Source organism: Pelmatolapia mariae, linkage group LG10_11 (genome assembly GCF_036321145.2).
Source record: "Pelmatolapia mariae isolate MD_Pm_ZW linkage group LG10_11, Pm_UMD_F_2, whole genome shotgun sequence".
NCBI classification, from domain to species: domain Eukaryota; kingdom Metazoa; phylum Chordata; class Actinopteri; order Cichliformes; family Cichlidae; genus Pelmatolapia; species Pelmatolapia mariae.
Window position 1 is genome coordinate 21325296 of NC_086236.1, and position 12682 is coordinate 21337977.

Genomic DNA, 12682 nt, shown 5'->3' on the forward strand with positions numbered 1-12682 from the left:
GCGTGTTGTGCGCTCTGCTGAGAAGGTGATTGGCTGCAGACTGCCATCTCTGCAGGACCTGTACACCTCCAGGACACTGGGGCGTGCAGCTCGGATCACAGCTGACCCTTCTCACCCTGGACACAGTCTGTTTGACCTGCTCCCCTCAGGCAGGAGGCTCCGGTCCATTCGCACCAGAACCTCTCGCCATAAGAACAGTTTCTTCCCCTCTGCTGTTGGACTCATGAACAATAACCATATGACTGTTCCCACCACTAACACATGACCCTACACTGTGTTCACTGCATCATTCCATGTTTGGCACTGATCACCACCTGCACTCATGTATATATCTATCTACTTAGCACTTTTAATTCTTATTTTTATGTCTATTTAAGCGTTATATGACAGTATGTTTGCACTAAGTACCGCAGCAATTTCCTAATGTTGTAAACCTGCTCAACATTTGGCAATAAAACCCTTTCTGATTCTGATTCTGATTCTGATATGGTCTACTATTAGCTTTGCGTCAACAGAACAAGACTTGGGCCACTTCCCTCAACCATAAGGATTTATAATATATTTATAATAATTTGTGCTATAGAATTTCTAATATTGCGCCAACGATAGTAATAATACTCTATAAGTTGACTCAGGAAGTAATAGAATTTTATTTAACGTTCAGATTTTTATATTTTATTTTTGTGCCATGAACAGAGATGGGCCAGTGAATCCCCCGCCACCCCGCCCTCTCCTCCCTGTGCCGCAAGCAGCAGGCGCACCTCGCAAACGGAGGGCGCCCTTACTCCAAGCAAATGGGCGATAGAAAACCGATCGGTGCCTATGCCATTCTCAATATGCGCTGACTGATGTCGGGGCAGCATGAGTACGAGCAATTTTTTATTTATTTATTTATTTTTTTGCCGATGCCCCAGCACGATGTCGCCCCAGGCCCGTATCAAAAACCACTACTGTTCATGGCCAGTGTTGGTCAAGTTACTTGAAAAAAGTAATCAGTAACTAATTACTGATTACTTCCCCAAAAAGTAATCCCGTTACTTTACTGATTACTTATTTGCAAAAGTAATTAATTACTTAGTTACTTAGTTACTTTTTAAAAACACGATTTATAACCTGAATAGGTGATAAAGCAATAGATCTTTCAGCCCAATTCTACTTTTTCTGCATAATCCATCATACAAAATGTAATCAAATGTAAAAGTCTCTTTTTAAAACTTGTTTTATTAGTTTTAATCTTTTAACTTTATGCATCAAGCAAAAATTCAATTATATGCAACATTCTCTGACTGGAAGAAATTTGTTTAACATTTAAACCTATTTTCTGCACATTCCAGCACATAAAATAAAATATTTTTTTGTGTTTACACTCACTCTTTCAAATAGATGCAAGTAAAACACAGCAGAAAATAAATAAAATCAAAGACTAGCGGTCCTGTTGTTCTATTTTCACCTGTAAAGCAGGAGTGGTGTAGGCGGAGGTGTGCCCTGGTGAAGGTGAGCCGCAGCGGTCAGTTGAAGAATCCGCGAGTTTCTCTGTGAATTTCCCATTACGTCGTAGCGCACTCGGTGCTTGCTTGGAAGTTTAGGGGTTTTTTTCCCGCTGTAAAAAGAAGTTTTCTTCCCACGCACAACGGACGCTAATGTTTTTGTCACTTTTTATGGAATCAAACTTAAAGTAAGGTCAGTACTTCCACGCTTTAAACGCTGCATGCTCATACTCTCTCCCGCACTCGATATATTATCCATTGTTGATCTGCACACAGCTGTTGTCACGAACGTCGCACTCGCTTACGTCACTGTCATGAGACATTCTCGCAAAAAAATCACGGTTTTAGTAACGCAGTAACGCAGCGTTCCTACGGGAAGTAACGGTAATCGAATTACCGTTTTTTCAATAGTAATCCCTTACTTTACTCGTTACTTGAAAAAAGTAATCGGATTACAGTAATCTACAGTAATCTAATAACCAACTCGCAAAATAAAACAAAATAAAAACAAACCAACAAACACGAAAACACCAGACATCATGATACAGACTTATAATTTGCACCGATGTTTTTTCGAAATTCTATACGCGAAAAGTGAGCGCGAGAGCCCTTGGTGCACCTGCTCGCTGCTGAAGTCAAAGTAATTTATTGTCATCTCCGCTACATACAGTCCAGTATATAGAGACGAGATGACGAGGCTCCAGTTACAGCAGTGCAAGTAAACAAAAAATAAATATAAGAAGAGTAAGAAAATAAATATACACTTTAGAACTAGGGGTAAAGGGATCAATAACAATTTAAAATTTATAACTTACAGTTTGATGATTTAAAGTCTCACACAACCCGTCGAAAGGGGAGGGGGCCCTGCTGCTTCCAAATAGAGCACATTTCATTCATAATGATAATGATGGGGGGGAGTGTTCGCCCGGGGCGCCAAACAGGCTAGGACCGCCACTGGCCATGAACGCAGCTGCCGTTGCTAGGCTGCGTCTATGCTACCCTCTCTGTCACAGTTTCAAAGTTAGGGTTTTGTCGACTCCAACAAAACCAACCTTCTCACAAATGAACTCCCATAACGGTTTGTCGCAGGAGGGAAAGGGTTCATTTGGACGGGTTTACAAAAGGAAACCAACAGGAAGTGACAGTGTCAAAGTAAGTAATCCGTAATTAATTATTATTATTTTAGGTTTTTTTATTTGTTAAGGCTTGTATGGTGAATTCAACGGAGGGCCTTAAACCTGTTCTGTGCGCACTGACAGAAAAATAAGGATGAAAGGGAAAATGGTGCGATGGCAGCAGCAATGTCCCCTACAGTGCGCAACCCCAACCCCTCCTGTGGCGATGTTTCTGTTACAACGGGTAAGCTGGATATGATGGCTACTAATCGAAGCCTCGGACCGAAGATTCAAGCTAGGTCGACATCAAAGCACAGGTCTAAAGAGATCAGTCCGCGACTTGTGCGGAGATGCAGTAAGAAAAGCCAGGGCACACTGCGACTGCAGGTCAGAGACAGCTGCCTTTTCCACGCATTAGAAAATATTTATACTGTATATTCTCTGTGAGTAGAGCGTCTGCTTTGGTAATTTAAAAAAAAAACTTGCTCTATTAAATTAATATATAGTTCACACTCAGTCATTTCTTGGTCTTTCAGGATGTCAACAACAAGGAGTACTGGAAGAATCTGGCCCAACTATCAGATCCCAGCAGACAAAAGAGAGAGATATTAGATTACAGTGTCATTATACCTCAGATTAAATCCAAGATCCAGGCATTTAAAGCTCAGGTAATTTGTTTCAGCATTTCACTTGGTGTGAATTTCTCCTTCTAAACAATTTTGTATCTACTCTTTTTTTCCTTGTCTTGGACAGCTAAAAGGGGGCGTGATAAAAGAAGTTCAGCAGATTCAGCAACCAATGAGGGTCCTACATAATCTGCTAGTGATGGCTGAGGTTGAGAAGTTGAACAACGTTGGCCTTGAACTTGGACTACCCCGTGTCCTCTTTGGCCTGATCCAGGATACTGTAGAAAGCTCAGATTTCATTAAGGTTGTTACTCTGGATTGAAACAGTGTTTCACAATGAACTGATCCTGCAACAATGTTTCTCACTTCTACTTTGGTACTTTGCCACCTGTTCAGCACCAGCAGAGTATCCCCGTCGTTCAAGAAATGATCACAGTGGTCCTGATCTACTGGGAGAAGAACTGTGCCTGGGTGGAACAAGAACAAAGGTTTGATAAGTCTTTTTTGTTTCTTGCTTAATCTGATTTTCTTAATTTGTGAAATACCCAACGCATACACACGTGATTCCAACTACAGCAGCTCACCATCTGCTTCTCACACTTTAGTCTGGAAGAGTTCACCAAGTCCTTCAAAACAATTCTTAGTCAACCAAATCTCAGTCGTCTGGTCGTGAGTACCCACTGACATATTTCCACAGCATCAACCATGTTCAGCATAGTTTACATATAATATTCTGTGTCTGTACCTTTTTGATATGCATTGAGCTGGTCTGTTGTGTGAAACACTTGATTATCTGTCTTTTAGCCTCTGGCTGCTTGTGTTTTGTCTCTCTTTACACAACACAATGTTGATGTCAAAGTTGATGTGGAGCATCTAGCATCCTTGCTGAAAACTCTGGTCTTGGACCCATGTGAGGTACTGAGCTCATGTAAACCTGGCAGTAATATGAAAGCTTAAAGGGATCTGAAAATGTGTGAACCATTTATTTTTCTACATTATCAGCCCCACATTTCTCCACCCTCTGGTTGGGGACTCTGTGATGGCCTGCTGTCTTTGTTCCTAGATGCACTTAATGAGGTCAGACTGCAGATGAAGTTTGGTTAAACATGTAAATAGGTGGATATTAGCAACGTATCTGTACTAAATGTCTGTGCTTTCTTGTTTAAACAGCATGAGAATGGCCCTTTGCCTTCGGGTTTAAATCCAGTTTTCTTTCTGAATCTGTGGAAAAAGATCGGTGCTTCCCTAAGAAGTGCAACATCAGACTCTGACTTCTGTTCAGCAAATGGTAATATGCTCATCTTATGAAACCCATGACGTCTGAAAACACTTCTAATGAAAAAAACAAACTTTACTTCTGTGTGTGTGTGTGTGTGTGTGTGTGTGTGTGTGTGTGTGTGTGTGTGTGTGTGTTACAGGGCTGTATTCCTTTCTCTCTGCTTTGCTGTTTGCCTTCTGCAAGGATGCATATTTGTGCATTCCTCTGTTTTGTGATGATGGATCAGAATGTGTGTACGCTCTCAGCCGCCTGCTAGGCACCTACTGGTTAGTGTTGAGATGTCTTAATTAAATTGCATTTTTATTTGTATTACAAGTCAGCTACAATGCCTGCAGCTAATAATAGCATCTTTTACACCCTACAGTCTTCATTTGTTTGCCAAGGGCAATCCTGGGAGACCCAGTGTGGATCTGAGTCACAACACTTTATCCACACTGAGCTGCCACTTGTTATGTTTTCCATTCGCCCTGGACCTGCCTCCACACACCATGTCCACAGTTCTCCAGTTGTACGACAGCTGTGGTATTGTTACAAGCCTCCTGCAGGTTAGGGCCTTATTTTGCTCCAATAAAGACCTCGCCGACAAAGATAATTCTCTGATGCAACACAGGATAACTCTTGCACTAGATTCACGTTGTTGTTTGTTGTTGCCTGTTTGATGCGTGGTGAGTTGTCTGTGTGATTTGGGGGTTTTTGTGCTTTTGCAGGTAATTCAAACCTTTCCTCTTCAACTACTGGAGCTGCCTCTCTCCCTTCTGAGCCGGATGCTCCTGTGTGATCCCCACCGCTCGATTGACCACCTCACAAAAGCAGCTTCTTGCTTTTTCTCGCCATCCTGGGATGACCAGCTCCCTGCCTCCAGCCATCAGAGTCCTCCAACCAGAACTGCCAGCTCTCTGCTCCCTGAACTCCTGCAGTTAGAAATTCTGTGGGAAGCTGCTGTGGAGCTCCTCACTCTATTGTCTCAGATAGCCCATTGTCCCTCCTGCCCCCTGCAACTTTCTGTAGAAACCTCAGTGCTGCAGCATGCACTAGCTCACTCGTATGAGCAAATCAGGGCTGCTACGTGTAGATTTTTAGGAAATTTGGATCCATTCAGGCCTCTCACACAACACACCCTAAAACCTGACATTTTCAAAGCCATGATAAACTGTCTTAATGATTCCTGCATGCCTGTCCGGCAGGTGGCTTGCAGGGCGGTTGGGAACTGGTTGGGCTATATTGCAGCTGGGCCGCATATGGACAGACCCAGTGAGAATGGGATATATAGAGAGAATTGGTGCATAGAAAAGCAACAAAATAAACAGACGTACTCAGATATTGAGGCAGCAAGTGATTTGGAAACATTAAGAGAGCAGAGAACGGAGGAGGAAGAAAGAAGGTGGACACATGAAGCCAGGAGGACAGTGGCCATGCTGGTAACTCTAATCTGTGATCCTGATGCCCTCACACGTCGTCACTGCTGTGCCGCCCTGGGAAACCTGCTAAATGTTGATGGAGCCATATCCTTGTTGCTGGAGGAAAATGTGCCCGGCTTACTTCTAAGAACTGCATGCACAGATTCCCATAGTGCAGTGAGAAAAGCTGCCATAGGATCTTTATACCTGTACAGCCAGCAGGATGCCATGCATCAGGTAACGAGCATGTCACAGCAGCGCACATGCTCACATTACAATAAGACAATCTCTGTTTGGAGAATTTGGTGCTTTTGAAATAGTTACATTTGACTTTTTAATTAGAAAAGCAGAAAACAGTTCACACCTCCTGGTATTGAATTTAAAGCTGTGCTCTTACGCACAGAGCTTGTTCTGTCCTTTAGATAAATTTGTTGACTGTTTAATCTTTCACAAGTCAGTAAGACACTTTGAAACACACATTTATTGGTTTATTTTATATTATTGCTTTTTTTGCATACATTTAAAGGTCCTGATGTCTCTTGATGCCAGTCAGAAGCTTGTTCAGGCTTCACAACATGCTCCTCCACAGTGTGACTATCAGCGGCTCATTGGACAGCTGACTCCACCAGAAAAGTCAGCAGCTTAAAAACCTGCTCCCTGTTTAACTTTACAACAACATATTTGTCTAAACAAATATGTTGTCTGTGTTAGAGAACGACCGAGTCTCCCGTTTATGAATCAAAATAAAACTGTTTTTACTGTTTAACGTCTCAGTTCATGACAGCAAGCTGTTCTGATTTCATGAGAAAAAGAAAGGATATAACTTCTTTAGAATCACAGTAGGTTTTCTTTTTCACTGATAAAATTGTCATAACAATAATTCAGTCTGTATAAAAGTGGCAAATGAGGAGTTTCATTCATTTCGGAGTCATGAGTATTTCTACAGGCACTGCAGCGTGCTGTCGATTTTTGAAAAGCTTGATGGATTTTTAAGGCGACATTTTTCCATATGCAGATCAACATGTGAATTTAGAGGCTTTTGCATTTCAAAGCCCTTCAAAGCCCAAAGTCTTCAAGAAGTCTGTGTATTTGGGCTAAATAAAGTAGAAAACAGCGAAGCTGAATTTCCGAGGACTGGACGTCGAAAGTGTTTTTATGCTTTTTATGATAAATTTTGTATCGACTAAACCAGAAGTGATCGATACCCATGAAAGTTTTCAGTCTTCTCTGTGTAACTCTATTTGTCAGCTGTCTGCTCAGCAAGGCTGCGTGAGAAAAGAAGCACTTGTCAGGGTCCGTCAGGGACCTCAAACATGTGTAAGATGAACGCTATGAAAGTTTTCTTTACCTGTCTGGTGCAATGAATAGCTGTCTCCCAGTACTCGGGACGCTTGTCGTTTTTGTTTGTCTTTTTTTTGCCAAGTGCAAAGGTTCTGCAGTGTCATGGCTGCTTTCATGGACACCTTGGGTCCTTTGTCCTCCTCGGATATAATCATGATCTTTACAGCTGTAATGATGATGGAGTTGAGGCTGCTGGGGTGCTTATACAGCTTCACTCCCACTGCCATCAATGTCAAGAGGCAGTACTATAAGTAATCTGCGTGGAATTTTGCCATGGACTCGTCCACATCGACAAGCGCCTCCACATATCTGGGGATTTAGGCAAACCTTTTGGCTCTCCTCATCCTTCTCAGCATCATTTTGGTCACATTTCTGTGGTCTACCAGTCACTTGTATTTCTCTAAAAACTGCACAGCCTTCCATTTTTTAAATGGAAGGCTTTTTCTCCTTAGAACAACCCCAAGAGTTTTAGTATTTTCTTAGTTTTGGTATTTGAATCCACTTTTGATAAAGTTGTGGGGAAAATATTTCAGGAAGATCTTCTGAATCTACAGAATCTTGAAACATAAATATGTTAATATGTTAATATTACACAGTCAATTCTATTCAAGCATATGTAGGAAACTAAATTGTTTTAGTGTCAAGTTTCAAATGCATCAGTTTTCTAAATGTTAAAAATACAAACAAAGGCCACAGAATTTTAAGCATAGTTGACCAGAAAAGTTTGACCTTGAAGAAGAGGTCAGAAGTCCAAAGTAACGTGGTATTTAGAATACATCATTCTTTACATGTCTGTATGTTGTCAACACAAACAGTAATAAGCAGCATCGCTTTCAATCCTATAAATGGCATTATTGTTACTTTGACCTTCAGATCAATCTATTGACCTTCAAGGAGAGGTCAGAGGTCAGATGTGGCATATTTTAAATCTGTATGTGGTCGCTCTAAGTTACAAGGCTCTTTATCAGTTCTTGACCAATAAAGCTTGATTTTGAAGACATTGGTGGATGTAAGCCAAACTTTAATGGACTGTTAACATTACCCCACTCCACACCTCGACAAAAATATATCAAAATCCATTCAAAACATTTCGAACTATCGTTTTTTCTAGGTGAAAACTGGCACTGTGTGTGCACTCCAGTGATACACGCAGTACGCCTGATGGGCTAATTAATTCCAGAAGATGGCAGCAATGTGAAAACAAGGATGTCAGCTACTGGAAAAACCTGAGTGAAGAAGAAGAACAAGGAAGACTGCTCCAATCCTGCAGTAGGTCTGAGGCGCATTGCTAGTGAGTGGCTACGTGCTGTCAAAGGAACGTAACAATGGAGTCTATTTTCAACACTGATATGAAAAAGGAGCTTTTCTGCACTCTGTGCACTGCTCTGCTCCTCCTCGCCACGGTCACGTCTGCAGAGGAAAGCGCTCAGGTGAAAAACCCCCAGTGTCAAAGTTACGCGGGAGGACACGTCTATCCCGGAGAGGCTTTCCGTGTGCCTGTGTCCGACCATTCCCTCCACCTCAGCAAAGCCAAGAGTGAGTTTCTCTCATGCTTTCATCCAGAGAGTGCTGCTAGATTAGCATTTGCATATTTAAAGTGTGCACTGATTTTTAAAAAAAAAAAAAAGTACTGCTTTCTCCTTCCTGTCAAACTACGACTAGCAGCTTGTGCATTGATGCAGCTGGCTGGTGCCGCACAGAGCACCCATGTTATGGTTTAATTTTGCAGTTATTGTTAAAATCCCCAGGTGATATCTTTATTTAAACTTTAAGCCTAACCTGAACTCTCATGGTTTTTGTAGGACACGTCATACTCTGAAAATCTTGGCGTGAGCACCTCTCCCCGCCCCTCTGACACATGACTGTGTGTGGCGCAGTACCTACACTTTTTAATACAGACCTGATAACATAAATAACACTACTTTCAAAATAATAAAAGGGGACCACTAAACTCATGTGATTATGTATGGGAGATTTACTGTGAAGATGTCTGAGTCATTTTCATTACTGCAGGTTTTTCCTCTTCCATATGGAAACATGAGTTTGTAGACTTTACCGGGCAAAGTGCGTAATTTTGCGCCTATTCCACAATTTGCACATTTATGACATGATGCAAATGTACTTTTTAAAAGGTTGGGGAAACCTGCAGTCAGCTGAGACTAAAGAAGTCACTTGGATAAGTGACTAAATGTTTCTCCCACTGAAAACACTAAAAACGTCCAGATGAACAGAATCAACCTTTTGGGGCTTATTCCACTGGTTAAATACAGTGCATTGCTAGTTGTAGTACGTAATACGTTCAGTACAGGGCAGGGAATCCAAAGGAAACAAAAATGAGTAACATAACACAGGAACCATTTTACTGTGCAAAGAGCATATAAGTAAGCTCTACAATTATATTTTACAAATCTAAAATGAATATATACTGTTTCCCAACGTTTAACTTGGTTTTTCGTCCTGGTTTAGTTTCAAAGCCTGCACCCCACTGGGAAGGAACAGCTGTCATCAACGGTGAATTCAAGGAGCTGAAGCTGTCGGACTACAAAGGCAAATACCTCGTTTTTTTCTTCTATCCACTGGACTTGTAAGTACCATCGAATGCACACGTTACATTATCACTTTGCACATTCTGCTGGGATTGCTGCACAGCATTGTTCTCAAGTGAAAGCATTTGTTTTGTTTTTTCTGCAGCACATTTGTCTGTCCGACTGAGATCATTGCATTCAGTGATCGTCTGCACGAGTTTCAAGCCATCAACACGGAGGTGGTCGCTTGCTCAGTAGATTCCCAGTTCACACACTTGGCCTGGTGAGATTGCCGTTTCCATCACAATTTAATGGCTGAAGATCAACTCTAATAAAAACAGATGATGTTGTATTATTTTGCTCTCCTACTTTAACCTTTTGTATGTACTTTTGATAGACTTTAATTCATTTTATGATAATGAAGACTGATGTTTTTTGCTTTCTGTTTTTTACAGGATCAATACTCCCAGGAAGCAGGGTGGACTTGGACAAATGAAAATCCCTCTGCTGTCTGACGTCACTCACCAGATTTCAAAAGACTATGGTGTCTACCTCGAGGACCAAGGACACACACTGAGGTGAAGTTTATAGCCATCATCAAAATTTTATAGCTTAAGCAGCTTAAAGAAATATTACTTATTATGTAGCATTGTTATGGCTCCTTGCTGTAGGTGAAAGGTTTTATTTGCAGTTGTAAAACTAATGGCTGTGATCAGTGTGTAAATGGTAGATGGACTGGTTCTTATATAGTGCTTTTCAACCTTACCTGAGCACTCAAAGTTCGTTGTACAACACGCCTTATTCACCTTCATTTCTATACATAAGTGCTTTCTATCTAACTTTGACACATTCACAGTAGCTTGGGGTTAATATCTTGCCCAGAGATATTTGGTCTGCAGATTGGAACAGCCAAGGATCAAACCACCAAACTTCCAATTAGTAGATGATCCGCTTTACCTCCTGAGCCAGACACACAAAAATTAAAAGAATCAACCTATAGTGCAGGAAGGCATAAATAGTTCTAGAACCACAAATGGCATATATGAGGCAGGGTCCTGCTGCTGACATTCAGATAATTTACCCCCATGGAAACATTCACAGGAAGCATTGAGCAGCCACTCATGCTCTATCCTAACTCATCCATGTCTTCCTCAGGGGTCTATTCATCATCGATGGCAAAGGTATCCTGAGGCAGATCACCATGAACGATCTTCCAGTGGGAAGATCTGTGGATGAAACTTTGCGGTTGGTCCAGGCCTTCCAGTACACAGACAAACATGGAGAAGGTAAAAAGATGGATTTTATTATTAGCAGCTGAAATGTCTGACTGTCTTTCTTTTATGCAGAATACCTAGAAACAAACAGCTGGCTTTCAGCTGAGTCTTTGAGCTGTTTCTTCTTTAAATTCTGACTAGTTCTGTGTTATTGTTTTCACAGTGTGTCCAGCAGGATGGAAACCAGGCAGTGACACAGTAAGTATCACTGGGCCAGTGACTAATATGGATCCTTAGGCACTAACTGCTATTGTCTTCCAGCATATTAAAAAAAAAAAATCAGACAGGCAGCCATGTATTTGTAAAAACTGACGAGCTGTCTCAGGCCTAGTTTCTGAGTGAAAAAAAGTGAAAAAAAGTGAAAGCGTGATGGAAGTGCTTTAAAATGGCATTGTTTCTGTTTAGCGGCCAGCAGGGGGCAGCACTAGTTGCAAAAAAGCATCTGACTGTGTAACAGGCTTAGAAAATGATCCCACTGCTCACTTGAACGATGATCTCAGTCTGTAGTTTCAAGTCTTCTTAATGCATCATGATTTGATTTTGTAAATTATGGTCCCATTTAGAGTAACATAGACCTTATTATTGACAATTAGGTATACTATGAGATACATCGTCATTGTTTTTCCAAATCAGATCCACCACTTTTTTTTGTAATTCCTTCAAAAGAGGTTTTATTATTTATTTATTTAGTTAAAACAGTTCAGTTTGGCCTTGATGGTTGACCTTAATTGTTACCCAGCAATTACACTGCAAAGATAAGAATTCACCTTTTGCTAATCTTTTCCATTGTTAAGTGGGAGATACACTATGACTAGTTTATTATCAGAAATCTACATTATGTGTCATATAGGTCTTCTTACATGAAATGTGCTGCACACTAATTTAATGATTTCTTTTCCACAGATCATTCCCGACCCTTCAGGCAAGCTGAAGTATTTCGATAAACTGAATTGATCTATTTGTTTTCCCAGTCTGTGAAATTCAACACTTACACTTTAAAATTTCCAATAAAATGTGTTTTCCTAAACTGCTGTGTGTCTGGTCTCTTAAACCATGACGATGTTGAAAGTGATGTTGAAAAACTAGTTCATGCATTTATTACTTCTAGGCTGGACTATTGTAATTCGTTACTATCAGGATGTCCTTAAAAACTCCCTGAAAAGCCTTCAGCTGATCCAAAATGTTCTGCAGTGAGAGTACTGACAGGGACTAGAAACATTTGAACATATCCAGTGACTCCCAGATTCTGGAGACACAGAAGTGAAAATACTGTTCCCTCTCTGCTGTCTGTGCTTTGAATTTGCTACAATGTAAATATGTGATGAACAAACATTTTGCTGTAAAAAACAGCCCCAGGCTGTCCAGCATGTGCAGTGAATAATGCAGGTAATGTCTTCAGCATTTACTTAGCACGCTGAAAACGCATTTAATCATTCTAAGTTATAGCTGCAATATGCAAACTTCACTGTGACCTTTGGGCAGCATGGTGGCCCGTTGGCTACACTGTTGCCTCACAGCAAGAAAATCCTGGGTTCAAATTCAGTCTTTTTGTAGATGCACTTGTTTTTAAAATGCTTTTAAGGACTATTGCAGCAGGGCCCTGCTTGCTTGTGCTTTGCAAGAGAAACAAATGCATGC

General features: G+C 41.0%; 2 protein-coding genes across 2 annotated transcripts; both read left to right on the forward strand.

The window, feature by feature from the left end:
- Positions 1–2776: 2776 nt before the first annotated feature.
- On the forward strand, positions 2777–6550 carry LOC134635336 (serine/threonine-protein kinase 36-like). The gene is made up of 13 exons (XM_063484729.1): positions 2777–2989; positions 3139–3270; positions 3356–3532; positions 3625–3716; positions 3834–3897; positions 4033–4143; positions 4231–4305; positions 4399–4516; positions 4647–4773; positions 4872–5052; positions 5215–5816; positions 5859–6141; positions 6431–6550. Exons 1-13 carry the CDS (start codon positions 2777–2779, stop codon positions 6548–6550), a joined length of 2295 nt encoding a protein of 764 aa, XP_063340799.1.
- A 1938-nt stretch (positions 6551–8488) lies between these two features.
- On the forward strand, positions 8489–12061 carry prdx4 (peroxiredoxin 4). The gene is made up of 7 exons (XM_063485576.1): positions 8489–8781; positions 9712–9829; positions 9937–10053; positions 10226–10348; positions 10926–11056; positions 11208–11242; positions 11948–12061. The coding sequence occupies exons 1-7, from the start codon at positions 8571–8573 to the stop codon at positions 11996–11998; spliced, it is 786 nt and encodes a 261-aa protein (XP_063341646.1). The 5' UTR covers positions 8489–8570; the 3' UTR covers positions 11999–12061.
- Positions 12062–12682: the final 621 nt, after the last annotated feature.